General features: G+C 35.0%; 2 protein-coding genes across 3 annotated transcripts; one reads left to right on the top strand and one right to left on the bottom strand.

Annotated features, from left to right (window-relative positions):
* Window positions 1-138: 138 nt before the first annotated feature.
* Window positions 139-2,251, bottom strand: mrpl22 (mitochondrial ribosomal protein L22). The gene is made up of 7 exons (XM_058758058.1): window positions 2,157-2,251; window positions 2,017-2,059; window positions 1,682-1,817; window positions 1,502-1,567; window positions 1,290-1,367; window positions 1,065-1,134; window positions 139-423 (listed from the first exon to the last, which is right to left on the bottom strand). Exons 1-7 carry the CDS (start codon window positions 2,182-2,184, stop codon window positions 215-217), a joined length of 630 nt encoding a protein of 209 aa, XP_058614041.1. The 5' UTR covers window positions 2,185-2,251; the 3' UTR covers window positions 139-214.
* Window positions 2,226-25,372, top strand: gemin5 (gem (nuclear organelle) associated protein 5). 2 transcript variants are annotated; one of them, XM_058758055.1, is made up of 29 exons: window positions 2,226-2,353; window positions 3,005-3,165; window positions 3,244-3,398; window positions 4,363-4,544; window positions 4,638-4,789; window positions 7,233-7,334; window positions 7,430-7,562; window positions 7,663-7,825; window positions 8,257-8,469; window positions 8,566-8,651; window positions 8,830-8,912; window positions 9,261-9,397; window positions 9,473-9,546; window positions 9,745-9,926; window positions 14,242-14,381; window positions 14,541-14,712; window positions 15,663-15,881; window positions 16,024-16,140; window positions 16,645-16,767; window positions 18,081-18,176; window positions 18,288-18,425; window positions 19,141-19,288; window positions 19,377-19,496; window positions 19,942-20,152; window positions 20,376-20,630; window positions 21,823-21,985; window positions 22,375-22,825; window positions 22,917-22,995; window positions 25,136-25,372. In XM_058758055.1, exons 2-29 carry the CDS (start codon window positions 3,024-3,026, stop codon window positions 25,298-25,300), a joined length of 4,401 nt encoding a protein of 1,466 aa, XP_058614038.1. In that variant the 5' UTR covers window positions 2,226-2,353; window positions 3,005-3,023; the 3' UTR covers window positions 25,301-25,372. The 2 variants fall into 2 exon arrangements, with proteins under 2 accessions (XP_058614038.1, XP_058614039.1); XM_058758056.1 differs by lacking the exon at window positions 2,226-2,353 and having other exon boundaries at window positions 2,906-3,165; window positions 22,920-22,995.
* The last annotated feature ends 410 nt before the right edge of the window (window positions 25,373-25,782 follow it).

The following is a 25,782-nucleotide window of genomic DNA, read 5'->3' as shown; positions in this document are numbered from 1 at the left end:
AATTATGGTAAAAATGTATAATAGTCATTATTTTACATTTTAATGCATAGGGGAAAAAATTAACTGTATTAAACTTTTATTGTTTTGGTTTTTAAAAATGCCCTTTCATCTTTGATCCACAGGATAAAACAAGAGCTGTGCTTGGTGTGATTTCTTTATTCTTCAGTTATTATTTACATGAGCACATTAACAAAACATCAAGAGTCTTTTTGAACTATAGCGAGTGAATAATTGTTCGGTTCCTCAGTTGCTCCACATACTCCTTGGCCTGGTCGAATCCCGTCTTCTGCTCAACTTTGGGCGGGACTCCCTCAACAAGCTTTATGAAGTAGTGGCAGTGCACTTTGTCCATGATGCCGAACATTCCACGCCCATGATAACGAATACGCTTTAGGTATTTTCCCTTGCCAGAGAATGATTCAGCTGTTGAAGTCAGACCAAAAGAAAACATAATTCAGATGTTACAATTAACGGTTTAAACGGAAGTCCAAGAGCCATGTTCATAAAATGACATTCAATCCAGAAATTTGTATGCATTATTCAAAATAAAATACAAAAGAAGCATTCATAACATATAACACATCAAATATTGCCTTTTCATGCACTAAATGTAGATTGATTTTGTGTCTTAAGCAAAACCACCAATGATTTTTTTGAGGTTGAGTCTCAGAACGTTTAACTCAAAACTTTTTGAATTTTAAATGGGCTAGCTTGCAAACACATCAAAATGTTTTTTTTTCTGTGTCTCAAAATTGCTTGCAAATTATTTTTGGGATTATTTAATTTTTTAAACCCTATGGACTGTGGCGCTGACACAACTGGCACCATGAGGGGGCATTTGCTGGCAATGCCCCTCCAAATGTGTTAATGTAGCCCCCCACCCACGATACGATTTCAACCGAGGGGGACCTGAGCTGGCCGATAAATAAAAGATAATTTAAGCAGGTTGAAATGTTGAAAACACTTTTTTTGAATGCACAAATAAAAAAAATTACTCCACAAGAAAAACGACAACAAGTGTACTAATCGTTTTTATGTTAATGTTTGGCAGGTATCCAACTTACCAATATATAGATTTGATTTGTATTCCACATTGTGATTTCTGACCGCCATGTCCTGAGCTTCCAAAATTACCTTTAACAAATATATAAAACTCACCATAGATTTCAAAACACACTTCAAAAGTGTGGCACTGTATTTTTTTTTTTTACTGCAAAATACATATTTTAATCAATACTATTTGAGCAGTTCAACAGATATTCCTGTCATATCACTGTTTGTATTTTTACCTCTTTTATTATTTGAGCTCCCTTCTTGTCGTTGAACTCGAGCTGACTGAGTGCCTGGTCAATGGACATACCTTTGATCTGTAAAAATATTCATCACAAAAATAATGTAACCAACTATATATTTTTACTCCATACGCTATGCATATGCCGTGTTACTTACTAAAGTGCAACTATCAATAAATGAGAGTCATTACACATAGCCCATTACTCACCAACTTAGCCAAGTACCACATCTTGTCTTTGCTGTATTTAATCTGTCGTCTGCAGTGATAAATCTCCTATCATACATAAACAAAAAAACAAAACAAAACAAAAAACAAGTCAAACCCCAAATAATTTAACCCCATAATGAACTTCATTACATGCAAAAGTAAATTAAATGAATTACTAACAGCAGGTCTGCATGGTTCATCTTTCTGTTGTGGTGGATATACAATCAGATTTTTCCTTTCCCAGTGTTTGCTGTTTAACTCTGTACTTGTGTGAAGACATGACACCTGTGATAACGTAGATGAAGAGCCAAGCAACCTAAATGGAGCAAGACAAATTGTAAAACAATAAATATGCAGCCAGCGTCTCAAAACCTAGCATTAAACAGCACATTGATGACCAAAAATGCTGTTTATCTAGGTAGCTAAGTATGTTTTAAGACACAGTCACACTGATTATATTAGATTTCAGTCGGTGTCCTTTTACATTGTAGAGAAACTGCATGTGATTTTCTTACCTAGAGTGAATATGTCGACAAGCACGACCAATTGCGGCTAAACCTATAAACAATGTCCATGTAATTTCCAGTTAAAACCAAATGAACGGAAATGCATATATAAAAGTAAATAAAAATAAATTATATTTGGTTTGACTCACCAGCCCATGTCACCAAGGAGGCCGCCATATTGATTATCACGGATGTCCGATTCGTCTGCGAATCGTTCTTTTGATTCGGATCTTTTCAGTGAGTCGGTTGAACCAAAGAAGAAGAAGAGGTTGAACCGACACCTCCATTGAAACGAAACCCCAGGTCTGATTTATTCGTTGGCAAATCCGACTGAAATGTAAAAGATGTGAGTGAATTTTTGTATTTTTCAGTGTCAATGCAAATATATATTTAGATTCATAACGACTTTGCGTTGTGTTATTAGCTAAGTTATGGCTGCAACAACTGAACAGGGACGCATTAAATTACAATATACATCGAAAAACGGCAGTAAGTGCCTACATGGATTTACTGTTTTTAGAGGTTTAGAGCAGGTAATATGCCATTCTGCGAAATCATGGACTGTCTCGAGATTTGGTAAAATGATACTTAAATGAATCGCTGAAGTGTTGTTTTGAACTACCTGAATGAACAAACTCTCGGAAAAGAGAATCGGTTGAATATGTTACGACGTTTTGCTTTACGGCAAATGTCACTGCAGAATGAGTTCAAAGTTATACGTTTTATTATTATTGGTTAAATCGTTTCCAACAAAAATATTCTAATTACAAATAAGGCGTATGATATATATTTCTACCAACCTATCTATTGAATACGTCGGTCTTAAACAAAGATTTGTCTGTCTCTACGGTAACAATGTCCCTTCTCGCGTTCCGTATAATTTTTACAGCACACGCTGCTGATATTCGGCAGCCGGTGTGTTTTCGGCAGAATGAGTACATGTGAGAAGTGAATTCCCTGTCACTATCCGTGAATTTATCCTCTGATCTTGATGCAGCGGTCATTTTCTCTTAATAATGCACCAACGACATCTGCCAGCGTCTCCAAACTGGTACTGTTCACGTTGCAGTGACATAAATGGAAAAGGAGCGCTGGGTTTTGGAGCAAAGAATAAAATCTATCTGCTAAATGTGACCGCAGCATCCCCAGCAGTAACAGGTATGAGCTCAGTCAGGATGCTTTAATATAATACTTTTTGCAAATTCACATTGATCTGATCAGACCTTCCTTCTGCAGGCGAACTCACTGGGCATACTGAACGAGTTTCTGGTTTTGCATTTTGCTCCCATGATGGACAAGAACACATTTGTGCTAGCACTTCAGATGATAAGTCAGTCAAAATCTGGGATGCTGAGCAGAAAATTCTGTTGAAAGAGCACAATGTCCACCAAGTGAGTGAATATTCTACCTGTCTTTCTTAAAGTGATGTGACTGGCTCACAGTTTGTTCCCTTATCACGTTTTGTGCTATATTACAGTTTTATTTCTTCCATTTTCTACAGTGGTAAAAGTGTAACTTCCGGACTCAACAATAATATTCTTACTTGCCCGGACAACAGTTTCATTGCCTCCAAATGAAATAAATGTAATTTTTGTCAGTATGTTTAACATTTTGTTAAATGAGTATAAGCAATTATAAGTACAGAGTAACTATAATAGTAATTTTATAAATAATTATTTATATTTTTCATTAAACAACTTGCATCTATACTGTAACAGCCATGAAATCACTACTAAAATCAAGGTGAAATCAAACTAACTTGATGGCATACAGTGCAAAACATAATTTGTTTCTAATTTTCTATCCATATCACAAGTTATTTGGACAACATCTTCTGTCATTCTGCTATAAAATGTAACACTGGTGAGGTGACAATATTTTGCAACAACGTTAAGGCTGGCATTAAACAGAAAATCATCCCTATTGAAAATCCCTACTGAAAATCATCCCTATTGTGACGCATATGAGAGAGAAACAGCTTCTAGAATGAGAATACATTTCTCATTTACAGTATAAGTCCATGACAGTCATAAACTCATAACTGCTTTTGCTGCTTAATTAATTAAGCATAGTTCCCAACAACAGTGTTAAAATCGTCATAAAACAGAAATTGTGATCATCTTCTCTTTTTTATTATTGTGACTAATATCCAAGTGAAATGGTTTCTTGAACGAGAAATAGTGTATGGTGGGACTTGTTTTTTCTCCGAAATAATGATTTAAATAATGATGTGCATGAATAAACCTTTTATAATAAACACTGCAGTATTCTATAAAAGGTATTCAAGGCATAAAACATATAGAAATTATGAACAAATGAAAATCATGGTGACTGACATACCATATGTTTGAACAGAGCACCATCTCTGCAGTCCACTGGTCTCCGTTGCAGAAACTTCTTCTAGTCACTGGAGATGAAAAGGGCATTGTGGTGTGCTATTGGTTTAGCAGTAATGACACCCAGAGTTTCTTCCCCGAACCTCGAACAATCTTCTGCTTATCCTGCTCTCCACATGAGGAAAACTACATCGCAGTGGGGTAAAGGCTTGTGGTATAATTATTCAATATGTGTTGTGATCATAGAGATCTCTAGACTCGGTGCATGCTAACTGTTTATGCTTCCTCTTAAAGGTATAAGGATGGAATGATAGTGGTGATAGACATCAGTAAGAAAGGGGAGGTGATCCATCGGCTGAGGGGGCATGATGATGAGATTCACGCATTGGCATGGTGCCCTCAACCCAGAGAAGAGCCTCTATATGGGCGGTCAGAAGACAACACAGGTAATCAAGAGATGCTTTATGGTCCATTTTGCCTCAGTCAGTTATTACCATTAAGTTTTTGAGTCGCACACAAATGACATTTCAAAATCTGAGCTAACCTTGCCTTTGCCAAATGGGAAAGGGAAGTGCAGTGGGTTTGTGAGTTGATGAAAACCTAGTAATTAATTTATTAACATTGAAATCAACAAATGGTTCTGCACAATTAATTTAAATAAAATTGAAATTGTAATACGTCCAATAAAATCATTATTATCAAATTAGAGGCTGCATTTTTAATTTAAAAAGTATATAGTACCAGTGTTGGGTGTAATAATTAGTTACATTTTATGTAGCGCTTTTCTGGGTAAAGTAATAAAGTACTTGCGTTACATACAGTAAATAATTTCAACAGTTCTAAAATCAATATTGAATTTGAAATCTAAATTTACCGTCTAAAGATAAAATTGATTGCAGCGTCTTTAACCCTCTGCGCCCTAGCGCGTTCACTTTCAGTTTTTCCTGATTCACAGAGAAACCTTAAATACTCAGATACAGAAAAGACTAAAATCAATCGAATCTAAAAAGGGCCTACTTTTATTTGTGTACACTGACAATAACAACAAAAAATTGTGCTTTTGCAGAATAAACAAAACAAACAGGGTGCACTTTCTGCCGTCTAGGTCTCCGTGAGCAACTTTCTACGCATCACAAACTCAGCGAATATTTGACACAGAGACATGAGAAATATGTCTATAGAAAGCTTGTGTGTCTACTTTTAAATGAACGAATTCAAATCGAAAACGAATATTCGATTATATAATCCATATGAAACTAAAGCGAGGTAGGCTACAGTCTTTCCTGTATATGAAGCTTGAAGTACTTTTAATTGAAAGAATTCAAATTGAAAATGAATATTATCTGATTATGTAATCCGTATGAAACTAAAGCGAGGTACAGTCTTTCCCGTATCTGAAAGCTTGAAGTGTCTACTTTTAAATTGAACGAATTCAAATCGAAAACGAATATTCGATTATATAATCCATATGAAACTAAAGCGAGGTACAGTCTTTCCCGTATCTGAAAGCTTGAAGTGTCTACTTTTAAATTGACGAATTCAAATCGAAAACGAATATTCGCTTATATAATCCATATGAAACTAAAGCGAGGTAGGCTACAGTCTTTCCCGTATATGAAGCTTGAAGTACTTTTAATTGAAAGCATTCAAATCTAAAACAAATATTATCTGATTATGTAATCCGTATGAAACTAAAGTGAGGTACCGTCTTTCCCGTATCTGAAAGCTTGAAGTGTCTACTTTTAAATTGAACGAATTCAAATCGAAAACGAATATTCTTTGATTATGTAATCCTTATGAAACTAAAGCGAAGTTCAGTCTTTCCCGTATCTGAGCTCATTATATGCAGTCACCTGCGTGCAAACACCCTCATCTAGATAGAAAAAATAGATTAAAAAAAAAAATCAAGATTTGTCTAAATTTCATCTTTTTTGAAAGAAGTCCTGCTATGAGGAATTAACCTCAGAAGAACAGTGCTATCTGACACGGCTTTATTCAGCAGAGAAGATCATTTATGTAATTTATTCTTACCTTACCTACATTAGTTAACGTGTTATTTTTACATAAACCTGTACGGATTTTACTAGTTGGGCTTTTCCTGAACATCTTGCCAAACTGAAATGTATTGTTTAACTTTTCTTAAGCTTTTTTGTTATTCATATATTTTGTTCTTCAGAGTATTTCTATTAACCAAAGAAGGTTACATTTTTTTTTATAAAAATATTTAAGTATTACAGCTAAAAGCTAAAATTTAATAAATAGCTTTTAATAAAGCTAAAAGGCTAAACTATTCTATGTTTGACTCAAATTGAAAGAATAAAAAGTTTAATGTCTATTAATTATTTAAGATGTAGCCTAATTAGCGATTTGAATAATTAAGTTACTTAAGTAACTAAGTTACTTTTCAGACAGAGTAATTAGTCATTTAAATACAATATTGATGATGTAATTAGTAATAGTAATTAATTACTTTTTGAAAATAACTTGCCCAACACTGTATAGTACTGTAAGTTATGCTGCATATTCAGAGTAAAGAACAGCTCAAATAGATTGTGCTGGTTTTAACTCTGAGAGAACTTTTTTTATTCAGTTAACTCTTTTGAGATTTTTAAGAGTTTTCATTTGATGTGCTAAAATAACTAAAACAAAACTGAAATAAATGTTGATAAATACTATATAGACATATAAAAAATATATTTTTTTAAAAGCCTGATGAAGAACTGTGAACAACGGAAAGAATGTCAAATTATTGAAATATTAATTTAAAATCTCAGGGGGACTTCAAGTACATTTTGCATCAAAAGGATTCAGCTGGCAAAAAGATTAGGAACCCCTGAAATAATAGAGAAGACAAAATGATAAATGACATGTCATTGACTCTTTCTATAGATGGAAGCAATGGGGTGACCGAAGGAGCAGAAATGGGGTGTTACCTGGCATCAGGTAGTCGAGATCAAACCATGCGGATATGGAGCACAGCCAGAGGAAAAGGTGACCGAGAGAGACTCATTGCCCAAAACTTGCACACTGGTTTATACTAGCTTTCAGGTGCAGGGTCATTTAGGTCAGAGTGTGTCTCCTTTCAGGTGTAATGACCCTGAAGCTTCCCTTCCTGAAGAGACGAGGAGCAGGAGCTGATCCAACGGTGAAGGAAAGACTCTGGCTGACTGTCCACTGGCCTGAAGGGAGACCTTCACAGATTATGTCCAGCTGTTTCGGGTATGGTTGTATAGATGAGATGCCAAATGGTTATTTTGTGTCAGAAGATGTTTTCTTGTAAAGGAACATGAGTTGACTCGCTGTGAATGTTGGCATGCAGCGGTGAGATCATAATGTGGGATCTCAAGAAGTCAGGCAAGCAGAAGTGGAGTCTGCTGGGCAGTTCCTCAGATGGACAGAATCACAGCCGTATCGTATTCAACATGAGCTCGTTTCGTTCTGGAGACCGAGAACTTCTGCTCAGTACCTCAATGGACAGAGAGGTGAGACCTTCCTCCCATAATATGTACTTATAAACTGTTTTCACCAAAATGTGGTAATCTTTCAGTACCATGGTCTATATATAAATATGTGAGAAGGAAATTTATAATGTAGTGTATATATGAAATGTGTGTGCATGTATATGTGTATATATATATATGTGTGTGTGTGTGTGTGTGTGTTGCATATTACATACAATATTATATATATAAAAGTAGGAAAAAATACGAAATTATATTTTGCATATATAAAACAATTAAAAACAATAATTTACCTATAATTACAATTTGTTTTATTATTTTTTAATGACTTGCAAAAATCATAATTATTCCAAACAAACAAAAATAGGGTCGCCCTCGCCCATTTTTATTTTTGTCTGTTTATTATCATTCATAGACTTTGATTCAAACCATTTAATCTATTGTCATTTCAGATTAAGTGTTGGGACCTGGCATCTCTGGAATGCTGTTGGACTCTGCCCACTCTGGGTGGGTTTGTGTACTGTCTCAGCTTTTCTCCAGTGGGCACCGGCTGCCTGGCTCTAGGCGTCGGGGACAGCATGATCCGGGTGTGGAACACCCTGTCTATTCAGAACCAATATGACATCAAGACATTCTGGCAAGGGGTCAAATCTAAAGTCACAGCCGTGAGTCAGATGTCTTTAAGACAGTTACATTTCCCTCAGTCAGTTAGTTTGAAATCAAGGCCATAAATTCCTTTTTTGCTCCCATCTCTGTTCCAGTTGGCATGGCATCCACTAAAAGAGGGCTCTCTGGCGTTTGGTACAGATGATGGTAAAGTGGGCATCTATGAGGTTTACTCTAACAAGTAAGAACAACAGATCAGTTTTCACCAATTTTTGGTCTGTATATATGAAATGTTGTGATTTCTTACGTAATCTTGCATCCAAATGAACCTATAATATGCAAGATATTGTTTATAAGATTGGATTAAATTGAATTTGATTTAATTTAAATGTAATTTCATTATTTGTTTTCACACACAGGCCACCTCAAATCTCAAGCACTTACCACCGCAGAACCGTCTACACCCTCTCATGGGGCCCTCCTGTGCCGCCCATGTCTTTTGGTAAATTAATTCATAAACTACACACAAACCCACATGGGCCAGTAAACAATGAACTTGGAATGGCACCAAGAACAATCCATCAGCAATAAGTGATGCCCAGCTCCTTTTAAATGCACTCCGCAATTGAGCGAGTGTGGACAAATTGCTTGCTTTCCCTCTGTTGATTTTGTTGGATAATCAAGGAATGAAAACTTAATTTCACCTCACCGCTGAGAAATGACACATTCATCACTGTATCCATCTCCGATGCTCAAGGGGGTGGAGATAATTGCTTTTGTTTGTTCAGAGGGGTATGAAAAATAGTAACAGTGATGTTGCTGCTAATAATTATGTATGTGTGTGGCACAGGGGAATCAGGAGACAAGCCGTCCTACAGCTTATACAGCTGTGCTGGAGAGGGGGTCATCTTCCAGCACGACCCCTGGAAGCTCTCAGGGGAGGCCAGTAACATTGACAAACTCATCCGAGACACCAACAACATCAAAGTAAGGTGAAAAATAATTTGTTCATATCCGTCTTTATGTATATTTTTCTAAATAAAATATTATTCTGTTGTTCAGCACAAGATCCCCCCCCATACAGACCTCAGCTGGAAGCCGGATGGCAGTGTTTTGGCCATTGGAAATGAAGATGGGTAATAATGTTGATCAAAACTGTTTCCTCTTCCTCAAGTAATAAATTGATTAATTATATTTATCAATCTCTAAATCATTTATTAGTCTAGATGAGTGATAATCTAGATCAAACCACATTCTGAAGCCCCCCTATGTACTATATCAAAAATCAAAAGGTTTGTGTCAAGTGTCTCACTCCATAAGGGTTTTTGTTTTAGGTCCATAGAGGTATTGAAGGCTCCCATGCTGAAGCTCTTGTGCACAGTGCAGCAGCATCATAAGGTCATTAATTCACTGCGTTGGCACCATGAACACTCTTCTCAGAATGAGCTTCAGTATCTGCTGGCTTCCGGCTCCAGTAATGCCATAGTCTATGTCCATGACCTAAAGAGCCTCATAGGTGAGAATCAGCTCGTCATCCTTGTTTGATTGTTCTCGTATCTATCTTTGTTAGCTATTCTATGCATACAGAAAATGCTACGGGTATAGTAAGACTAGTATGATACAACCCGAATTACGGAAATGTTGGGACGTTTTTTTAATTTGAATAAAATGAAAACTAAAAGACTTTAAAATCACATGAGCCAATATTATTTTCACAATAGAACATAGATAACATAACAAATGTTTAAACTGAGAAATTTTACACTTATCCACTAAATGAGCTCATTTCAAATTTGATGCCTGCTACAGGTCTCAAAAAAGTTAGCACGAGGGCAACAAAGGCTGAAAAAGCAAGAAATTTTGAAAAGATTCAGCTGGGAGAACATCTAGCAACTAATTAAGTTAACTGACATCAGGTCTGTAACATAAAAGGGATGTCTACTGTGCGTTCACACCAGACGCGACTTGCGTGAATAAATCGCGCTATTCACGCATGAACATTTTTAGTTTACTCCCTTCATTCGCGCGTGAAATTCACTTCACAACAGATGCGAATTTGCGTCAAGGAATTTTCTGCCAGGCGGCTCCAGTCTCATTACACTACAAATAACTATTTTTTTACTATACTATTGTGAGTGTATTTGCAATAGGATATAATTAGAATGAATGTACAAATGTTTGCCATAAGTAGCCTATTCTAGTCTTAACATAGAAATAATTTTTTTATGTAACAAATAGGCTATAAATTATGATTTACTATGTTGTTTACAAAGTAACACACCAAGCAAGATCCGTTTTATTCCTGTTTCTATAAAAGTACTAAGATGTATCGTACAGCTTCGGGTATCCACTAGAGCTGGGAATCGATTCCAAAAAGAATCGATTCCGAGGTGTTGGGAATCGAGAGTCAAGAGGAATCGACTCCTCATTCAGAGCTTTTTTCAGTTCGACAAAGCTTATCTATGGGTGCCTCTCAAATGGAAGGCTGCATCCTACGAAGGCTGCACACATTTAAATTCACGAAAATAAACTGAAAGAAAAACGAGTCGGTACTGAGATCATCAGAATTTGAGGATGCAGCCTTCCGTTTGAGAAGCACCATTCGCCTCCCTCATGCTCGATAAAAGCCGTAATTACAGTTGTGAGATAAAAGATTCTTTTTTATATATAAACAATCTATTTAATTTTTATATTTGTATTACCCTTCGCCTCATGCTCGCTAAAAGTGATTAGAAGTCTGATTCGTTTCCACGAAAAGGTTCTTTCGGATGGTTTTAGAACCAGTTCAAAAAAAAAAATGATTCGGGGGTTATTTTACGGTGGAACTGGCTTATGTTGTCCACAATTTTGAGCGCTGCACGACAGAATAGATCATGACCTGATTGAGGATCTTATTTCCATCTAAAATACTATTTTTTTTTTTTTTATTTCTATCAGCCAATGATGATTCTAAAAGAAAACGTCACGAGCCTATCAGTGGCCGAGAGCGCATCTGATTGACAGATAAACCACGAGCTCTATCAGTGTTATTGTTAATGTTCTGGTTATTTTGTTTCAATGTACAGTTTGTTAATTTTGTCCAAAGCATACAGTCAAAGTAAACTTCATCATTCAGCTGAACTGTGCACATTTATTTTAAATACTTCGTGTCTTTTTCAATTCATGCGATATGCATGTCCCTGCTGAGCAGTGAACTATGACTAATTTCACTGGCAAAGCAGGCAAAATTACTATTTAAAAATCAATCATAGCTATAGAAATGTATCGTCATTTTTTACAAATAAAGCTTCATACTATGAGAAGGATACTTTCTACGACCTTTATATCCCGCAGTCATGGTGAGATTAGGTTCCTTCGATCTAAAAAAACAAGAATCGAAAACAACAGAGGAATCGATTCTCGGAATTGAATCCCATCGATTCCAGAACCAGGAATCAGAATCAGACTCGATTCCAAAAATTTCGGAATCTTACAGCCCTGTGCTGCGTTCAAGTGCTCCTGGGACGTTCGTACTTACAAGTTAGCAAGTCATTATTACGACGTCGGTTGCGTTCAAGTCCCTTTGGTCGGAAAAATATGGCGATTTAACTTTTCTACACAATTCAACTTTTTTTTTAAACTCTACATCTACAAAATATTGAAAGAAGAATGTGCATCATTGTGTTTTTTTTCTTTTTTCCGTTTTTATTTAATTAATGAAGGTGATGTAAACTGAATAATTATATGTTCTATTATAATTATACATTAATATAATATTTTGTATATGTAACTTATATAGTTTTATTGCACATTACAAAAAAAAAATAATTTTATTAATTTCAACAACTTTACCGACGCTGCATATCTTCTTTGGCTGCGTCTGACATGTTTTTTCACGGACACGCCCCCAACTCGGAAACTCGGGGCTTAAAGAAAATTCCGAGTTTCCCACTCGTAATAACGACTTTGTGGTGGCATTCATGTGCGTTCAACTCGTAAATACGATGTATCCGACATGACTTGAACGCACCACTACTAGTATCCACATACAGTGAGGATTTGTTTGAAACATTGTAATTCATTAATGGTAATTAACACAAATTCAGTGTGTGACAACTTACTGGAAAAAATAAATAAATAAATAAGGAACTATTCACTTTTAGAGTAGAAGCATTACAAGTAAAGCATGCAGCTTCAACATTTATTATTATTATTATTTTTAACTATGTAACAGTATTCATTGTTTTCAACAGATTTTCTCAAACTCGCCTCTGCACAAAAATCTAATTGTATAGATATGCCTCATCATATTTTCTTCTCTTTGTTGTAGTTGTGATGTTTGAAGTAGATTCATCATCTACTTTACGTTTACCTGGCACTTGTTGTCTTTTCAAAAACTTGTCCATGGTTAGAGCAGAACTACTATGCGTCATTCATTCATAATTTTATTCGGCTAATGGCAATTCTCATTTATGATTAATCAATTGCACCATCTAGTGGTCTGTTATTTAATGATAACAACCCAACTGATAACAGACTGCTGCAGCAGGTACTGCGAGTCGTCCTGAGGTAATAAGATATGATGAAATTACGTATGTGGCAAGAAGCCATAATTACCAAGATAATTTCACAGTGGGGTCTTATATCACCCTGAAAACATTTATTTTTACATAAAAATCTAGGGATGCACCGAAAAGAACATTATTGGCCGAAACCGAAACTGCTTTGTAATAATTATTTATTATTTTATTAAATAATATTAAGTCATTTTTGAAAGACTTTTTAATTTAACTCGATTTTAATGATACTGAATTTAAAAATCACAAGCCAATAAAATAACCACGTTTATTGAAAGTAACACAATAAAATTGGACAGAAAATATAGCATCGGCATGATTCTGTCATTGACATTACTAAATGGGCCCAGGAATACTCAGAAACCAGAAACAACTGTTGGTAAACACAATCCGCCGTGCCATCTGTAGATGCCAACTAAAACTCTATCATGCAAAAAGGAAGCCATATGTGAACATGGTCCAGAAGCGCCGTCGTGTCCTGTGGGCCAAGGCTCATTTAAAAGTGGAAAAGTGTTCTATGGTCAGACGAGTCCAAATTTGACATTCTTGTTGGAAATCAAGGACGCCGTGTCCTCCGGGCTAAAGAGGAGGGAGACCTTCCAGAGTGTCATCAGCGTTCAGTTCAAAAGCCAGCATCTCTGATGGTATGGGGGAGCATAAGTGCATACGGTATGGGCAGCTTGCATGTTTTGGAAGGCACTATGAATGCTGAAAGGTATATAAAGGTTTTAGAGCAACATATGCTCCCCTCCAGATGACGTGTATTTCAGCAGGACAATGCAAAACCACATACTGCAGCTATTACAACAGCGTGACTTTGTAGTAAAAGAGTCCGGGTGCTGAATTGGCCTGCCTGCAGTCCAGATCTTTCAACTATAGAGAACATTTGGTGCATCATTAAACGAAAAATACGTCAAGAACAACTTTTCAGCACCTGGAAACCAAAACTCCAGAAACTCATAACCTCGATGCCCAGACGTCTTCAAACTGTTTTGAAAAGAAGAGGGGATGCTACACCATGGTAAACATGCCCCCGTCCCAACTATTTTGAGACCTGTAGCAGGCATCAAATTTGAAATGAGCAGTTTAAACATTTATGTTATCTATGTTCTATTGTGAATAAAATATTGGCTCATGTGATTTGAAAGTCTTTTACTTCTCATTTTATTTAAATTTAAAAACCTCCCAACATTTCCGGAATTCAGGTTGTAGTATGGTATTCCGAGCATAGCCAATAAATGTGTGTTTTTCTCATTTGTTTTTTTTCTGTTACAGAAACTCCATCAGAGAGTCCAGTGCTGATGACTGAACCTTTTAGAACTCTCACTGGTCACACCAACAAAATCACCAGCCTAGCCTGGAGCCCCCATCACGATGGCCATCTGGTGACAGTGAGTTATGATGGAACTGCTCAGGCAAGTTAATTTTTTATTAAAAATAAAAAGAAAAATTACTTATTTCCCAGTAATATCATGGAAATCAAGGTTATTTTATCTGGAAATTTAATGGATTATCCAATTTTAAATTTATGTGGGTTGTCCTAATAAACTAATAATTTTTAATGATTTTCACAGGTGTGGGATGTGCTGAAAGAGGAGCCAGTGACTAACTACAGGGGTCACTCGGGTCGACTACTGTGCGTGCAGTGGTCCACTGTTCACCCAGACCTAGTCTGGACCGGTGGAGATGACTTCACCCTCCATGAATGGGCCATATCCAAGCAGGAACACGTTACACCTCCGAAGAGTATGTATACCATTATATTTAACATCAGTATATATACACAAGTAGAGCTGGTCCTGAATTAAATGTTTATTAAAAGAATAATTTGCCCTAGAAATGAACATTTTATCATCATTTACTAAAGCGTTTTGACAATATCCTTTGTGACCATGGTATAAAGTGTGTGTCACTGGACATTTGTTTATTTCACGGAATGTAAATATAGCAGCGTAGCACAGTATTAAAAGATATTGATACGATATTGAGTGATATGAAAACATGCATTATCGAAAATAAAGAGCAGGAAGTGCTTGTTAAATAGAGTTATTAAGCGCAGTAAGCCATGAACAAGGTGCTCAAGCCAAAGCGTGCACAGAAAGTTGCCTCTCTGAAACCTTGACCAACAGTATGTGATTATGTATTCAGTTCTTTTTCTGGGTCTTATTGCACTTGAATGATCAAATACACACAGGTATGTCTAAAATGTGTGGGGTATTTACGTAAACAGTTATATCTTAAGTGAAGGTAAACAGTTGGCTTAAATCAGATGCGAATCAGTATATTGGATCCATGCATTCGATCTTAAAGAGACAAGAGCCTAATAAATCTGCTTCTGCTTGTGTCATTAATGTTAATCAAACAACAAAAGACAAACAAGAGAAACACACTCACTGCTCTTGACTGAATCACTTTTGTATGTTTAATAAAAATCCATTCATATTTGTTTTATGAAGTGAAGAATATGCGGTGTTTTAGTTTTTGATTATTCAATTTCTGCAGTATTTCTTAAATTTGAAACAAATTGAAGCTACAAAAGTTTATTGATTTTGTCTATTGTTTTTGTCATGTTGTTTATCATTTGCTTCTTTTTTCTTATTTTTATGAAATGGAGCCAAAAGCTCTAAAATATATACATATAAAATATAAATAATTTGAATCATTAACTGTACACATACCTTTAATGTTTTCATCAGGTAAGAAACGTGTTGAGATGGAGAAAAAGAGAGGACCGCAGAAAAAGTCCAAGAAGAAAAAGAAGGCATCAGAAAAAGGAGGGATGAAGGCAGAAGAAAGGGAATTGCCTTTAGGTGAAGAAATTAAAGGAGCAGCAGGCAGTGGAGCAGAAGAGGGCCAATCAGACAATGACGAGGAGGAAGAAGAGAGGGAGAACACAGACGGTCCATCCGTCACGGGTAACGGCCCATCTTTCTTGCTTTCATCTCTCGCTGTCTCTTCCGCTTCCTCTCACTTTTGTGCTTCCAGCGCAGTCTTTGAAATGTCACTCCGGTTGTCTGGGTGTCGTCTGATGAATAACCTTTATCATTGGGGTCACAGGCTGGTCCAGAGAGAGCAGTGTGGGCACACGTGGCACTGAGAGGGTTCAGAATGGAGAAAAGTTCAGTCATGCAGTTAAAAGGGAGGTCAAAGATGAAAAGAAAAGAGAGAAACCAGGTCAGTCTCTGCTTTGTAATGAGAAAAATATCTTGACTACATACAGACATTATCTCGCAACTTATTCTTACTTTTTTTTTTATATAATGTATTTTTTTAAACATGCATCATGCAAGAAAAACTGATTATGAAATGGATAGTTGATTCTGAATTGATTGTAAAATGCAACTAAATAAATACATTTGTGACGACATATTCTATAATAATGGCGGCTTGTTGATGCATTTCTTGGCAACTGTAATGGCCGGTTATTATTTTAATTATTATTATATATATATAATAGTAATTAGTACTATGGTTATTAACAGTAATATTAGTTAATTAATAATTTATTAGTTAACTTTATCAATTTATTTATTTAATAAATTAATGTTAAATAAATGTAAATTAATAAATTAAATGAAAAATAAATATTGTATGGTGTTACATGTCATTAAAATCAAAAACATTGGAAAGGCTATTATGGTATTTAGTTTACTTTTTTATTTTTAATTTTTATTTTAGATCTGTCTTTAAAAAAGAGAAAGCCACGCTCTATTCTCCCTCTGAGTACTTCTATGGATCACCGACCCAAAGAGGAACTTCAACAGGACTGTCAGACACTTGCAGCTGTAAGATACTCACATGGTAAGTTGGGAGCCCAACATAAGTTTTAAGAACATACTTGTGTGTATATATAAAATCTTTACCCATCTTTTGAAGATAAGCATATTCTAAGTTATTAAATTGAAATGAATACATCTCTGAGATGTTTACTTAGGTATAATACTGCAGTTGTCTTGGTGAGATACTTTGTCTCAGAAAAGGCTTGGTGTTTAAGTAAAATGTTTAAAATGAAATGCTGAAAGATAAATCAAATGCAATTTATAAGATATGTCAGAAACACATTAACAAAAAATGTAAAATGTTGTTTTGGCCTTTCACCATAGCATTACAATGGGATTCTATGTTTAACGATGGACTGTCTTTTTTTTTTTTTGTCTTTTTTAAATGTAAAGTCTTTAAAAGTCTTTCCAATCTCAATTTCTCGTAAAATGCAATATTGTAAAATATTATTACAATTTAAAATAACTTTTCTGTTTTAAAATGTAAATGGGTCCTGTGGTGACAATGCTGAAGTTTAAGCAGCCATTACAAAAAGCAAACCTTTGATGAATAGAAACTTTTAAAAAGCGTTTTAAAAAAACTTTAATTTTTAATATATATATATATATATATATATATATATATATATATATATATATATATATATATATATATATATATATATATATAAAATCGGTAACACTTTACAATAAGGTTCATTAGTTAACAACATTAGTAAAAATGAACAATACTTCTACAGCATTTATTAGTCTTAGGTCATGTCAATTTTAGCATTTACTAATGCATTATTAAAATCACAAGTTGTGTTTGTTAACATTAGTTAATGCAATCTGAACTAACATGAACAAACAATGAACAACTGTATTTTCATTAACTAAGATGAACAAAGATTAATAAATAATGTAATAAATGCATTGTTCATTGTTTGTTCATGTTAGTTAATACATGAACTAATGTTAACAAATGACACCTTATTGTAAAGTGTTACCATAAAATCTTTTGTAACATTTTCAGTGTTTTTACTGTCACTTTTGATCAGTTTAATTTGTCCTTGCTGTATAAAAGTATTATTTTCCTTAAAAAAAAAACATTGTACTGATACCAAACATTTGAACAGTTGCATAAATGGTTAATATGAAATCAATTCATTTTTATATATCCATTACCATAGTAATGCCATCAGATATCATGCACAATGGTACTGGCCCTGCACTTTTTATAAGAAATATTTGCTTGTCTTCTCATTTAGAACTCAAATTGAACTGCTGCAGTGACAAAATGACAAAATTAGTTACAATGTACATAGCGTATTTCCTTTCCCTTCTGCTCCTCAGGGCAAAGCAGAACATGTGTTCCAGGATCTGGAGATCATATTCAGCTTGGCCTGTTCACGGACAGGGATGCCCTCTACAGGATGTTTCAGGAGGAAGGTGAGTCAGGCACAGAAACGGCTGAACCCAGTGTACGGTAGTGTCAGTATCTGCTAGTATGCTGAAGATATGAGGTGAATCATGGAGTCACTGATTTGGTGTTTTGAACAGAGGAGAGCCACATAGAGGCTGGTCATTATGACTCAATGGTGTATCTGAGGCTGTGGAAAGGAGATCTGATTGGAGCGATAAATCTTGCTGTGGAGAAAGGAGAACTGACTGACCATCTCCTCAGTTTAGCTCCAATGGGTAAGATGTCTGGCAGTATAATGGCTGTTGAACAAAGTTTTGCTTTATCTGTAAAGTAAAAAATATCTATAATTATAAAAACAAAGTAAATAATAAATAAAAATATAATTCATATATATTTTTATATTAATGGGTAATTTTGGGGTTATTCAAATTTTTTAAATTGGCATTCAGACAATGTCAGAAATGTCAAAAAGTTTAATAATACAGAAAAAAGTCTTATAAAAAAAATTATAATTTCTTGAAAAATACTTGGCATCAACTTTTTATTAAAAATGTCAAAATATTGACCAGCAATTGTGGTGTAACAAACATGTCGTGTTCTTGTAATATGTAAACCATTTATTTATTTTATTTATTTTTTTACATATATGGCAAGGTTTGTACAAGTTTTCAAATGTCAAGTGGAATGACCCCAAGAAAATTCATGATTTTTTACTTTTACTTTTGTTTTTGTTATTGAATTACACGCATAATGGTTTGTACACACATTTTCAAAAATGTCATTATTATTATTATTAATAATTACTACTTTAGATTTTATACTTCATGTATGGTTACACCACTTTACATTTTCAAGCCATTAAAACTTCAAACTTTTGGTTAAAAATAGGTATAAATATTTTTCAAAAAAATCACACAAGCATAGACACAAAGGTCTATAGGTTCTATAAATTTGGCACATTCATTTAAAGATTTCTCCTTTTTATTTTAGCTGGCTATCAAGTGTGGGCCAGGACTGTAGAGGCGTACGTGAAACAGCTCTGCCACCACGAGCAGTTCCTCAAAGCAGCGTCACATCTCGTCTCCATCCATAAACTCTATGAAGCCATCAACCTTCTGAAGAGCCACCAGTTCTACCGGTTCGAAACATCACAATAGGCAATTGTGTTTTGTCAGTGGTGTTTGGCCTGAGCAGAAGGTAACGTTTGTGTTACATTAAATCCTCAGGGAGGCCATAGCTTTAGCAAAAGCCAGACTCCAGCCGGAGGACCCTGTGCTGAAAGATCTCTACATGAGCTGGGCTGCAGTGCTTGAAAAGGATGGCCATTATGCTACTGCAGCAAAATGGTAAGTGAAAACAACATAGAGGTATAAAAACATTTATGTGGAGGTGTGCGTAAGATGTCAGGCAGCTACAGTAAATTTAACATTTACTAGATCTTAATATTATACAGTATGTATATAATTTAATTGTTGTATACAGTCCAGGATGTGTGTATATATTGTATTAGTTACCCTAGGTTGCATTCAATTAAAACAAATCACAATAAGTAAAAAATGCTATAAAAAGGAGGTAATTGGCAAAAAAATACAGCTGGATCAAGGATATCAGAGTTCAATAGAGTTACTCCAAGTGTTGGTCATCATGAGCCCTGCACAATCACGTATGTGAAAATAGAAAATATACATGTAGAGAGGTATAGTGGGAAAGGTACATACATTCAGGGAGTGAATGTATGAAATCAAATTAATTTGACTGACTAAAAAAGTATTTTCTTTCTTCACCTGTCAGTTACCTTGCCGCAGACTCGAGCTTTGATGCAGCTAAAGTGATTGCCAAGAAGGGTGATGTGATTTCGCTAAGGACTGCGGCTAATCTGGCGCAGATATCAGGAGAAAGTGAGCTTGCACATTCTCTCTCTCTGAGGTGCGCCAAAGACTTGATGCTTTTCCAGGACTGGGCTGCAGCACAGGAAATCCTGAGGATGCAAGACTCACTTTTGGTTTGTTTTCGGCTGTCTTCGCTGTTGGTTTTTAGATATATTCAATAAATTACTATGCTAAATTGACACTGATATGAATATTATTTTTATATTATTTTTATTTATGCAGGTTTTCCTTCAGTAGGTTTTGCTCTTGACATTAGACATTTTTCTTTTGCCAGTAATAGGTTTTTATGTTAGAAAATAAATATTATGAAGCATTTTTCTCTCCTGTTCTTCATAGGGTCACAGACTGGTGTTCTGTGTTAATGAGATTCTCACTCAAAGACTGGCAGATACAGGTGTGGTCACCTGGAGTGTGGCTTCTTCGCACACTTGGTCTAAGTCCTGTGATGAGAACTTCCTCTCCACGGTGCACAGAGTGTGGCAGAGTGAGTTTGGGGTGGCAGCCGCTGACCTGGTCAAAGTGAAAACGCTCCATCAACAGCTGAGAGCCATTGAGAATCCTCCTGCCACCACTAGTGTTCCTCTGAAGCAAGTATGTGTGAAAATAAGATGCCAACAGATGCACTTTTCATACTGCAGACTGACGGATATAATGTAATATAATATAATTAGTGCTGTCAAACGATTAATCGCATACAAAATAAAAGTTTGTTTGTATAATATATGTGTATGTTCTGTGTATATTTATGTATATGTAAATACACACATACAGTATATATTTTGATAATATTGACATGTCTATATTTATATTCATATAATTTATATTATAAATAAATATTTAAAATATAAACACAACCTATTTTTCTGAAATATATACATGCACGTGTGTGTATTTATATATACATAATAAATATACACAGCACACATACATATATTATGTAAACAAAAACTTTTATTTTGGATGTGACAGCACTATTTTGTTTGACAGCACTAAATATTATATAATATCAGTATGTTATAATGCAGAATAATATAATTAAAAATATTTTTAAATCTTTTATTTAATAAATTACAGATAAAAATGGTTGATATTAAACTGAGAAACATCTGTATATAATAAAATATTATTATTATATTACATTATATTCTATTTAATGAATTACACACAAGTTGATGATAATATTGAACTGAGCAACATCTTTACAATATTTTAATACAAACATTGTTTTAATAACCCCATATATATAATTTAGCTATTGTATAATTTAAAATAAATATATCATTATTTGCATTTTTTTGTGTGTGTGTTCATATTGTGTAAAACAATTTCAAGTAACACTCTATTTTGATGGTCCCCTTAGAACATTGTGTTGACTATAAGTAATGTTGCATCTATGCGTCAACTAACTTTCATCAGAGTATTACTAGGCTGTCTGTCTGTTAACAATCTGCTAACTCTTTATTTTAATGGTCACCCAACAGACATTATAGTAGTAGACATGTAGGTGTAGTATTACTTCTAGTCAACAGAATGTGCAAAAGTGACCATCAAATCAAAGTGAAACTTCACTTTCACTTCACAACACTAGATTACTGTAGTGTATATAATTATGTTAGCATTACAGCCATTCAGTTATCTATTATAGTGTTCATCCTTGTCTCTAGATCATTTTTGACCAGAATGCGTTTTTCAGACACAACACCGATTTAGAAAAAATAAGTAAGATATCTTTTGGATGTCATCATCAAATTTACTGATCTTCCATTTATCTTTTATTTCTCAGCTCTTATTTCACATCTCATTGGACGTGACACTGTGTGCTTTGAGCCAGCTGTTGTGTGATTGGCCATCTGTTCTAGAGGATCTACTGCGAGCTCTTACTCGAGGTTCTGAGGTGGGACACTTCACGCTAATGACGGAGGTGTGCCAGCTGCTTCTAACACAAGGTTAGAGAAGTCAATATGATTGTGTTTTGAGATTAAATGAAATCGCTCCAAATTAACTTTAAAGTGAACGGTTCAAATTAGGGATGGGCACATTTACAGTGAAGACTATGCAGCGTAACATACAATTTAAGTAGTATTTCTTATTTCTAGTGCTCGATTTTGTAATTTTTAATCACTGACTGTTTACTTGTTTTCAGTTTGAGTACACTTTTGTTAGGCTAGTATTAGTTTTTTGTAATATTGAAATGGATTGAGAATTATGATATTTCAATGGTATCAAAGTGCAAATTTGGATATCATCAAAACCTTGCTTCAAGCTAAATTAAATATATCATGATATAATATATCATCATGAAATATCGTGATATCATGATATTTTTTTAATGCAGGTTTGGAGTCTGTGACATTCTACAAACAGAAACTAGCCCCAACTGATGAAAGAAGCTTGGTAATTTCTCAAAGTGTGGAGGCGTTTGTCTGTTATCAGCTCATGTATAAGAAATGGTGGAACTACAGTGCTGAAACATCAGCTTTGACCAATAACACCTTCAGCAATGGTCACGGTTTAACAGAGAAGAACCACAGTGAAGTTGAAGCAAACTGTAACGGAGAAGCTCAATCTGGTGTCATTTTCTCTGAGGGCTTCTGGAAGGTTCTTCTCTCTGAACCTCACGCCAATCTTCAGGCTACCCAGAGAAACATAGCAGAGGTTCAGAGGAGAGTCACTAGCCTCATTCAGCAGCACAATCAGTGTAAAGACTCTCATGAGAGCCCACAAGCACTTAGTACTTCTCAACCTGAAACTTCAGAGGAACATGGAGGATCTTTGAGTGGGAAAAGGTATGTCTAAGGCTATACCCTTTGAATCGTTTGTGCTTTGATTCTGGTGCTTCAAAGAAATGTCTAACAGCTCCTTTTTGTCTCTCTTAAGCAGTGAAACTCTCTCTACTCTGACTGCCCAGGTTGCTGAACACCACAAAGCGCTCGCTGCTATTCCTGATCTTGTCAAAGTAAGTGGCTCTGTTTAACATGCATAATATTAGGGGTGTCCCTGAATAGTGACAATTCGATGCTTCAATTCGAGGAGCCTGATTCGACTCCCATGCTGCGTCCCAATTCGCATACTATCCGTACTAAATAGTATTCGAAAATAGAATTAGTATGTCCCAAATCATAGTATGTTTAAAAAAAGTATGCCAAAGATTCCCGGATGGTCTACTACTTCCGGTTAGAATTCGAAGTGCAGATCTATGCACACTCTAACGGCTAATATTGCCCACAACACATTGCGCGGTGGACGAGGATTCGATTAGAACTACAAACACGCATAAAAAGTGTTAAAAAACTACAAACATGGCAGATATGCGCGACCGACAGACAGGTAGAGAAAGGGATTTTAGTGATAAATAATCAGTGTCTAACCTGATGAAAAAATATTTATTTAATGTTATCCACGTTATATTTAATCTGCAGAAACACTGTGAACTTTTATAATGACACGTTTGGTCATTAACTTTGAAATACATCATTATGCAAACACATGAGCAGAGTTCTCGGCATGAAAGACCCGCGATGTGCTTCTGTATTTCTCTCCAATACGGAAGGAAATCAAATTAAACGAAATGTGGATGATGTTAACTGTGACAAGATGATTGACAGGGCAGTTTAAACAGTTACAGGATGCACGTAACTAAGCAACAGAGCGTCCGTTAAAGATGCAGCTATGACGAAGTAGTATGTCCCAAAGCTTGCCTACTATTCTGCTACATACTCAAAAGTATGTACTTTTTCTTCACAAAAAGAGTACATACTTTTAGGGCATAGTATAAGTAGGCGAATTGGGACGCAGCACCAATCTCACAGTCGAATATTCGCGGGGTGTAATGATCATGCCATTTTGGCTATATGGGGGTGCTCAATGTGTGATTTCACATCGAACTACCGGTTTTCTCCCAATAAGTTAACATACAGCCTATTATGATAATGCTGTAAATAACAATCTTAAAAGAAAGAAGCTTTAAATAAATATTTTAATGTGCTGAATAAATCCAACTTCACCTATAGATTAAAGTTTCGCTTTCTAATCCGTCACAACAGAGGAGCATTTGCCCCGCCCCCAAATATATGATTCGACTATCAGTCGACTATTGGCACGATTCGAAAATTCCGATTCGACTATGAAAATCCTTAGTCGGGGACACCCCTACATAATATTTTAAGGCTGCTGTTTCTCATCATCATCATCATCAATACTAGTAGTAACTTCTTATTATTGTTATCAATAACAAATTTTTTTCTTATATGTGACCCTGGACCACAAAACCAGTCATGAGGGTAAAGTTTTTTGAAATTGAGAGAGATATATATATCATCTGAAAGCTGAATAAATAAGCTTTCCTTTGATGTATGGTTTGTTAGGATAGGACAATATTTGGCTGAGTTTCAACTATTTGAATATCTGGAAAATGGGGTGCAAAAAATCATTGAGAAAATCGACTTTAAAGTTATCCAATGCCTATTACTAATCAAAAATTAATTGAGAAAATGTAAATTAAAAAAAAAAACTTTGTCTTTCTCTTTATTTATTTATTCCTTCCCTTTCTAGCTTGTACTTATTTGAACAATGCCTGAGACTTGTTATTACGAGCACTTCCTCTGTCTGTTTGCCTCTTTAAGATGAATCTCTTTATGTATTCCCCAATTGTAAGTCGCTTTGGATAAAAGCGTCTGCAAAATTACTAAATGTAATGTAAATGTAAAAATTAAGTTTTGATATTTACAAAAAGATCATGTTCCATGAAGATATTAGCTACTTAAAGGGAAAGTTCACCCAAAAATGAAAATTCTGTCATCATTTACTCATCCTCAAGTAGTTCCAAACCTGTATGAATGTCTTCATAAGGAAGATATTCTGAAGAATGTGGGAAACATACTTGAGGGTGAGTAAATGATGACAATTTTCATTTTTGGGTGAACTATCCCTTTAATATACTAATGATTTTTAGCATAAAATAAAAATCTGTTGTTGCTACAAATATACCCGTGCGACTTATGATTGGTTTTGTGGTCCAGGGTCACATATGTTGTTATCAATATATAATTGCACATGAGATGCATATTATTATAATTACATTTTCCCTCCCATTTTAGAAATACCCATTTCCAGATGTCATGGAATGTTGTATTGTCCTGCTGCACATGGGAAAGCATCTTACTCCGTTTCCACAGCACATCTACTCCAAGGCAACAACTTTGTTGCACAAATATGGAACTACAGAATCGCTCTGTAAAGCCTGGAAGATACTGACACAATAACAGTTGTAGCACTTAGTGCTTTTGATATGCAATTACTGTTGTTTGATATGTAAAATTCACTTGACTAATGTATGTAATAAAAAAAAAAAAATCCCACACAATTTACTGTTGTTACTGAAGCAATAGATCCTGTAATTCAGGGATTACCAAATGTTTTTTGTCAGCCATACGTCTTCGATTTAAAATGTTTTCTTAAAGTGTGCCAAGATTTTAAATTAATATGCTTGCATGTGCATAATTATTACACAAAGTTGTAAATAAAATACTTAGTTTTTTTTTACACTTTTGTAATTTGACTAGCTTTTTAATCAACACATCCCAGTTTTATATATGCTATTTTATTTTAAAATTAAGATTCAAAAATTGTAAATGTAGTTTTTGCAATGACAGCTCTTTCTCTGTACTGTGGTGTACATTTGAATCAAAAAGATTGAGGGAAAAAAAGCAGTTGATTGGCAGACCTGAAAGTGAGCTTAGTTGTT

This window comes from Onychostoma macrolepis, chromosome 21 (assembly GCF_012432095.1).
Source record: "Onychostoma macrolepis isolate SWU-2019 chromosome 21, ASM1243209v1, whole genome shotgun sequence".
NCBI lineage: Eukaryota > Metazoa > Chordata > Actinopteri > Cypriniformes > Cyprinidae > Onychostoma > Onychostoma macrolepis.
This window is presented reverse-complemented; position numbering and strand designations above follow the sequence as displayed.